An 8,557-nucleotide genomic window follows, 5' to 3' on the forward strand; every position below is an offset into this window, starting at 1 on the left:
AACATTGCCGTACTTTCTAACGTAATATTCTTCGGTAGTTTAACGCACAGCCCTTATTAATTATGTTTCTCTGCTTGTAATTGTATTTATATGCAACCGTGTAGCGGAATATTGTTGTTTACTCGAAGTTTCGTACCCGATCTATACCTGCGATATTAATGCGTAAGGCAGTGGGCCCTTGAAGAGGTGTCCTGGAGCGCGTGAAGGGAGTCGTGGAAGTACCAGGGGAAGGGTAGTTTCGTAATATGAGGGGTTCCCTGCTGTCGGGAAGGAGGCGCGGAGGGAAGCGTTGGGCCAATGGAGAGCAAGCGCGTATGGGAGTTTGCCGGCGTGGCGGGAGGAGAGTGGAGGAGAGCGTGGGTGGTGTCCTGGGGAGGGGCGGGAGGTGAACAAGAAGGTGGGGGGTTCGCCGTATAAAATGACGAAGTGGTTTGCCTGATTTCCCGATAAGCTCGGGCATTGCTGGGATGGGAACAACTAGGGTTTCGGAACGCGAGCCCCCGCCAATCGATCGCCTTCCCTCGTCGCTTTTCTCGGGTGGATTAAACTAGGATTTAGCGAGGAAAGAAGCCCGATTCCAGACGGCACCTACGACTTTGCGAGCTTAGATCCTCAGTATACCTTCCTTTAACTCAGTCGCAGTCGCGTTTCTTGGGCACAGAGGATGTTGCGGAGAGGAGGAGATCGAGGTACGAAATGGAGGATTCCTGTCTAAAGCGGGTGTAGCGGCCTGGGAAAGGACGGTTTTGGTCTCGTTCAGAGGAAGTATAAGGCGGCATTTGTGGAAGGAGCAGTCCGGAGTGCAATCGGGAGGAATGCATGTCGATCCGAGCTTGGCTGCTTCGAATTGGGAGTAAGGAGCGAGTTTGAGAGAGGGATTCCGTGGTCCGTGGTAGATCTGGAGGGTTTTGCGCGCAGCAGCATTAGATCAGAAGGAGGTAAAATTTTCCTTGGAGGAAAAGACTAAAATTTTGATGCGTAATTGATACCGAAGAGTCAATTGCTGAGATTTTTCAACAGCCAGGTTCTGTTGTGAGTTTTTGTTTTGTTTTTTTTATTAGCTTTGCGTTGATCGCTTGCTCTTTTGCTTTAAAGCTGCTGGTAGAATTAAAGGTTGCTGCTGCCGTTTGTTCGTCTTTTTATGTCTATCCTCACAGAATTCACACTGCCCTACTTGCAGCCTGTGTAGCTGCTGCTGTGTTGCAGGCGGCAACGCTGATTTCTGGCCGCCTGGCGAACGCAAGCTACAGGAAGAGAGAGAAGAAGGCGGAGAACAGCTGATCGCCGGATACTAGTGCCATCTCGAGCGTCCAAAGGTCTCCCCTTTTCACTCCGTTTCTTTTTCTCACAAGTATTACTGCGACCGTGAACCACAGCACCAATGCTAATTGCTAAAGGACAGCCTTCCGCTGACTCTCAGAAAACATATAGGACCTAGAGTTGACGCAGCTTCCCTCTCAGTCGCCCACAGCTTTCCAGAAAGGAGATAAGTGGTAAAGATAAAAAGGAGAGGCCGGGAAGGCAGTAAAGGCACTAGAAGAAGATGGAAGTGGAGGAGAATAACCAAGGCTGTAAGAGGACACGGGTGGTGGCGGCGGGTAACGGAAACCTAGCAGCCAAGATAGGGCGGCGCAAGGAGCACCAGGACGAGGACGAGGAGGACGGCGAGAAGAAGGTAAGAGGAGTCGATGCTAGCCGCATCCCTCCCTGGCAGCAACATCCGTCGTCGAGGATTTTCCGCGTCTCGCGCGCATCCGGCGGGAAGGATCGGCACAGCAAGGTCTACACGGCGAAGGGCCTCCGGGATAGGCGAGTGCGCCTCTCCGTCTCCACTGCCATCCAGTTCTATGACCTCCAAGACCGCCTCGGTTACGACCAGCCGAGCAAGGCTATCGAGTGGCTAATTAAAGCAGCAGGAGTCGCTATCAATGAGCTGCCTCCCCTCGAGGCGTTCCTGAAGCTGCCTCTTCCCGACGGGGAAGACGCCATGAAGACGGATCCGGAAGTAGAGCCGAGCTACAACCACTGCCAACAGCAGCAGCAGCATCCGTCCACCAAATCTGGATGCAGCAGTACCTCGGACACCAGCAAAGGCTCGGTCTTGTCACTCTCTCGCTCCGAGAACCGCATCATGGCCCGAGAGCGAGCTCGAGAGCGAGCCGCCAAAGATAAAGAAAAAGATAGAGATGATGGCAGCCACATTGTTGTTTCCGCCCAACAGGACATGAACCCCCAGGCCTCTTTCACGGAGCTTCTCACCGGCGGTGGCAGCAGCAATGGGGTCAACAATAACGTGACCGTTGTCGCCACAGACGGCGATCATTCCAGGCACAATTGCATTCAGAAGCAAATCTCAACGGCTGATTACTTTGGCAATGCTGCTCTCTTTCCCCAGTCTCAAAAGAGTCACCAGTTGCCTTCTGGGTTTTCCAACCAATCTCACTTAGGAAACAGCTCTTCCATGGGAATGCTGCCTTTTAACATTGCAGGTGCCGGCGACCATCAAGAGATGCAACAGTTCGCTTTCTTGCAGGACCATTACTTCCACGTCTCAGCGGTGGCAGCGACAGGGGACTACAACCATAACTTTTCAACTTCGTCTTCCGGCCTTGTGGGTTTCAACAGGGGGACCCTTCAGTCCAATTCACCAGTTCAGTTGCCTCAGCAGCACAACCACAGTCAAAACCACCTACAGAGGCTCTCTTCCACGGTTGACGGATCGAACCTCCAGTTCTTCTTCGGTGCTGGGGCAGGTTCCGCTACTGCTCCTAGCAATGCAGATAATCAATTTCCATCTGGGTTCGACGGCCGTCTGCAGCTCTACTATGGCGAAGGTTATCGGCAGTCGGACCTGAAGGGGAAAGGAAATACCTAAAAAATCATACAATGATGCATCATGCAAATCGATTTGCTGGTAAGTTACTTCTGTTGAAAAATTGACTTGTTCCTCTACATTTATTAGTTTTAGTATGACCTTGTCTGTTTAAGACTTAGTATCTCATTTCAGAAATGCTTGATAGGATTATCTCGTTCTATTGTCATCGGGGTACGTTTCTCTTGAGGCTGCATGTGTTATTTTTTAATTATTTTCCGTACCTTTTGTAACTAAATGATGTCCTATCAACAAAGAAAATTAGTGGTGGAAAGATGGTTGCCCATTAGCAATTTCATATCTCACTTTTAGTACTCCCATTTCCTTGTCTAGAACAGGTGTCATGTTGTCGTAAGGTTTTAATCCCATTGATTGATGGTCTTCTTGCCGCCAGCCATTCATACAACCCCAACTGTAGCTCATTTTTTTTAGTACTATTTTGCATTGGATCTCCCCTTTTGCTGTTCTAAAGTAAAAAAGGAAAGTTGTCCTTGTTAAAACGAACTAATTTTTGTTTTAGGTTTGCTTATTATCTCAGAAGTTAACCGTTTATGTATGCGAACAAAGTGAGAATACTTGGTATGAAAGACATGAAATTTTTACAAAATGTCATAGATGTTGTGGAACTGTTATTAAAAAAAAATACTTAGATGAAGACATGCACAATGAATAATATAAAGAGTAGCTGAAATTGAAAGAACTTCTAGTCTTGTGCAATAGTTGTATGCCTTTTTGGTTAAAGAGGAAACTTTATAAGATTGTGGAATGACTAGCCATATATTTTGCAGATCTGAGTATTGGATTACAAAAAAAGATAATCTAGTAGCTATTAAATTGTTAAGATGAATATATTTGTAGGGTTGGTCACTAGCCACAATTTCGGTATTAGTGGATTACAGTTTTTGTTTATTTTGCTTATAGTTTAAAACTTGTTTTGTGCTGATGGGCACAGCGAAAACATTGGGTCAAAATTGAAACCAATGAGCATGAAAGAATTAGTCGTTTTGCTTGTCCATATTAACTATCAAGCAAAATTGGCCCTATGTGGTGCTAAATGGGAAGGCAAATATAAATGGTAATGGTGGACAATGAAGCTCAAAAAAAGGAGTTGTGAAGTGTGACAAAGGTATGAAGTCAGAACAAACATGGAGAATGGCTTGTGGGGAGACCAAATTGCTCATTCGAGATGCGGAGACTCTTAGCATTGAATATTAGGAATATGTGATCACACAAATAAGAGCAGTTTTGTGAAGAATCCCCAATTGAACTGGTATTAAACAATAGGTGATAGATCGAATGGGTGCGATAGAGGAAAAAGGAGGGGGGGGGGGGGGGGGGGGGGGAATATCGCACCTTTTTAAAAACTTCTCTTTTGCTTTGAAATCAGAGTCGTGCACAGCGGAAAGTAAATAGACAAGTTTGTTTACTTCGTTCGGAGTTTAGGTCAACTCTTACTCGAAGGCCCGCGCACCGATGAGCAATCCACTAAGATTCTTCTTTCCGAAAACCTCGGAAAGAAGTAATGTGTACAAAATACAATGATATAAGATAGTAACAACCTACTATCTGATATAAGATTAAGTGCAATACAAAAATAATAAAGTATACCGACTGTATGTAAGAGTTAAAGCTTGGTCGACACTTGTTTACGTGTAGAGGAATTGTAGAGCAGTCGCACGAGCAGCACTAGCACAGAATTGAATCACAACATATTACATTATCAGCCTCAGACCTCAAGCTTCAATTTATAAGATCGTCGATGTTCGGTCGACCGATCCCTGTGTTCGGTCGACCGAACCAGCTCCCTTCCTTCCTGGCTGAGATCCAATTGCTGATTTGATTTTCGACATTAAATGTCCATTAAGGGTTTGGTCGACCGATCCCTTTGTTCGATCAACCGAACATGCTCCTTCCTTGTTCGTCGAGATTCACCGAGATTCTCATTTACTGTGCATTTAATATTGATCGTTCGGTCGACCGATCATCCGGTTCGGTTGACCGATCAGTGTAGTTTCTTTCTGCTCCTGATCGTTGCTGTCTGTGCTGAGTCATCAGGGTTCGGTCGATCGATCTTACGATTCGGTCCACCGATCATGGCTTGATCGGACTCGGTCTGTTGTGGTCTGATATGAACACTGCTTTGATCTCTTCTTGTTCGGTCGACCGATCCTCCGGTTTGGTCGACCAATCCAGCCAGACCTACAACACAGTGTTAGATAGAAAAGAATCCTGCAAAATAGATGTTAGCACAGTAATAATATTATAATGCATGAGTAATATAAAGGACAGTAGAACTGTCTTGATCTCAACTTGGAAACCTCCCCGGTTTCTTCAGTTGGATCAGTGATCTTAGGTTGTTCTCTTTAGGAACCCGACCTCACTGTTGCTCCTCTAGTTGTTTACCTCAACTTACCTGCCAAACATGGTCCTCCAGATATGTTTGGACTTTGCATGCTCAGTGTCTGATCGTCTGATCCACTAAGACCTTTCCTGCAATACTATATTAGCCAATAGCAATAATAATGCAGAATACAATGACAAACCTAAACATAGATTTATCGAGATCCGCTGGTCCGGTCGACCGCCGATCAACCTTGCTTGGAGTTCACTCCTCCAAGATTTCTCATTACCTAAGGTTACCACTCTCTAGGGTTTTCTCCACCTGGCTTCACTCACCAAGATTCAGTATTCGGCTACCCAGGGATCAGGTCCTCCAAACCTATATACCTGGCTTTCACGATATATCGAGATTTCTCTTGCCTAGCCTCCAACTAGGATTTCCCTTGCCTAGCCTACAATTAGGACTTCCCTAGATCAAGCTCCATACTTAAATATACTTAAATATATTTGTCTGACATTAAAATCTTGAAGGTCGATTGCACCAACAGTAGGGATATTTACATATAGTGTATGATTCGGTGGGCATTGTTTTTACTTCTTATGCAACTTAGTTAGATTTGATTTTGGCTCAAATTCCATCTAAATTGAATTAATTATAGATGCCACATAATCCTAATTTTACCCATTAGGGAGTTAACTAGGTCTTAATTAAACAAAATTAGTTTCAGATATAACCTGGAATCTACTTAGTCCGACCCAAAACTATGTGGGAATGGGTTGACCCATGCTAATGTTGGCTCAATATTGTCGTTCTGGGATGATATAAAACTGATACCAAATCAAAATTTAGGTTTGACCTCACCGAGCACTTGTGCATGTGAAAGTAGGCAACAAGAAAAGCTTTAGACTTGCAATTTAGATAGATCAGTATTCTAAATACATTTATTCTTGTATATTCAAAGCCAGGTAAGGAGACTATTAGATAGAAGATTAATCATACAATATATGTAAAAATGGCATGGATGATGTTAAATTGTTACTAGTTTTTAACTATAGGGAGTGTAGCGAATGATTAGAACAACCACAGTTCTAAATCTCTATTTTGCGTGGTAGTAGTAGTTATATTACTAATTATATATAGTTAAGATAACTCTTCTTGATGTAAATTATTTCTAGACTTTTATCTCTATAGAAAAATTTTAGAAATCAAAGATTTTGAGCTGGTAGAATTGATATTAGATGAAATTTGGTTTAATAATAAACAGGTGAATAATAACAAGTGACGAGTTAGAAATTTTTATAAGAGTATTATACATAATTTGCATCTATTATCTAACCAAAAGAAGGTATTAATAATGTTGGAATTACAATCAAAGTCTATATTGAAAATATATGAAAAAGATCATGGGATTATAAGATGGAAGATATTCCTATTGGTATGAGATATTTTGGGTAAAGTCCAAAAATAAATTTATAAGGGTTTAGGCCTAAAGTAGATAATATCATATCCTTGTATAGATATGTAAATTCATCGGTCCAACAAGTGGTATCTGTATAGGGAAACTTAACAAAGGAGGTGGGGAGACCCGGACCATGGGAATAATGATAGGAGGTTCCTAGTAAAAATTCATGATAAGTTGCTCTAGGTAGGCATGTACCCAATCACAGTGGAAATGAGGGGTTATGACTTTAGGTCAGTGGACAATATCTTATGTGAATTCCATCGGTCTAACAAATAAGATAAAATTAATAAGAAATTGACCAGTAATAGCTTTTATAATAATAAATTGGATTGATTAGTGATGAAGTTATAAAGAATATTATGATTTATGATAATAGAAAAATCTCAATTAAAAATGGTTTAGATAATTAAATATTTAAATTATTACTAATGCTATATATTTGCCTTCAATATCTTTTGACCAAAACGTAAGGCCTTATTTGGTTTGCGTTTGTTTTTTTTTCAGTTTACAACTTTATATAATAAAAAACATCTTTCCCCTCTAATAAATTTTAAAATACCAAAAAATCAATTCTAACTATTTAATTAGTAACATCCCTATGAATGCATTAGCTACTAATCAAGCAAGCAACTGAATGTCAGATCAGCTTCTACTCAAGCAACTGGGGAAATTTAGCAGGATGAATGAGAAAACAATCTACTTGTATACTTTTAGCGATAACTGACCACCTTTCTGTTTTGCTTCTCACTATGCTTTATCTATGAAATTCTGAGTTTTTTTTTTCTGACAAATTTCAGCCTTGTAACCTAACTTGCCTTTCAGTTTGTGATGCAGGAACCAATCAACTTAGCATGAGGACTTCAAATCTGTTCCTGCAAGTGCATTACAAAAATGTTTATATATATCCTGGATGTTGCTCTACTATTACTTATGTTTATCATGTCTGAGACAATTTTATGCTACGATGATTTCATCTTTGTATGCTTCGTGAGAGAAACTGTCATATATGCTGAGCACTCATTTATTGCTTATTATGTGTGGATATGAAGATCATCAGAGCGAACAAAGTTTGAGATTTTGTTACTCCTAATCTTCAGCTTGGAATAAGGTGTTCAATGTAAAGCGCGCTTGATGTTTTCTTCTATTGAGCTTATCTTGGTGGTGGGTTTTGTCATGTTTTCTAGCTAGCTTTTATTATAATGTTCAGGGAACGTTTTTTTTCTAGTAGTAAAAAATGATTATGTTCACATGAAATGTCTTACACTTGTATGAAGGGGAATAAATTATGGAGTCAGTTTATAGTTAAATAATTAAAGGATAAGAAGTTTTTTTTTCTATTATAGTAAAATTGTTACTCTGTAATTAATTATCCTATGGAGACTGTCTATGAGACTGTCCAAGTAACTCAAACGATCTGGTGTTATAAAAAATTCTATTAAAGTAAGTCACTTTCTGAGAGTTGAGCTTATGAATATTGATATGAGATGTTAAATGTAGACCTCGGATTGACGTGGAAGATAGAGTTCAGGTGAGATTGTAGTTTAAGTTAAGGTGAGATGACAGTTAAAATCTCGGGGATGTGATAGTCAAATGATCTGCCTTTCAAGGTGCTTGACCCCTTGCTCATTGCAAAGGTCTTCAAGACAAGGTTGACTGGTCCTTACGGTTGATCGGCCCTTAAGATTGGTCGAGCTTAAGGAACCTAGTGCGTCGTGCTAGTAATAAAGCAGTTGGCATATAGATGGTTGCCCTTGGGACGCCCGATTTTGGTAAGTCCATCCGGTAATATATCGGTTTGCTACAAGATTGTCCTGGAATATATTCGACTAGGTTTTAGTAGTCCAACTTTCTACTTAGAACACAACTTAACGCACCTCCAAGC

The 8,557-nt window shown here is 41.6% G+C and overlaps 1 protein-coding gene across 8 annotated transcripts; it reads left to right on the top strand.

The window, feature by feature from the left end:
* Positions 1-439: 439 nt before the first annotated feature.
* Positions 440-8,079, top strand: LOC122051727 (transcription factor TCP24-like). 8 transcript variants are annotated; one of them, XR_006131511.1, is made up of 5 exons: positions 449-1,032; positions 1,181-1,316; positions 1,421-2,914; positions 3,008-3,046; positions 7,498-8,079. XR_006131511.1 is itself a non-coding variant. In XM_042612979.1 (4 exons), the coding sequence occupies exon 3, from the start codon at positions 1,544-1,546 to the stop codon at positions 2,873-2,875; it is 1,332 nt and encodes a 443-aa protein (XP_042468913.1). In that variant the 5' UTR covers positions 440-938; positions 1,181-1,316; positions 1,421-1,543; the 3' UTR covers positions 2,876-2,914; positions 7,498-8,079. The 8 variants fall into 8 exon arrangements, 6 of the variants coding, with proteins under 6 accessions (XP_042468913.1, XP_042468915.1, XP_042468912.1 ...); XR_006131512.1 differs by having other exon boundaries at positions 7,510-8,079; XM_042612979.1 differs by lacking the exon at positions 3,008-3,046 and having other exon boundaries at positions 440-938.
* The last annotated feature ends 478 nt before the right edge of the window (positions 8,080-8,557 follow it).

This window comes from Zingiber officinale, chromosome 3A (assembly GCF_018446385.1).
Source record: "Zingiber officinale cultivar Zhangliang chromosome 3A, Zo_v1.1, whole genome shotgun sequence".
NCBI lineage: Eukaryota > Viridiplantae > Streptophyta > Magnoliopsida > Zingiberales > Zingiberaceae > Zingiber > Zingiber officinale.

Bases quoted from the DNA above. Each gene is read 5' to 3' on its own strand.
- LOC122051727 (XM_042612979.1), top strand. From the start codon at position 1,544: ATGGAAGTGGAGGAGAATAACCAAGGCTGTAAGAGGACACGGGTGGTG.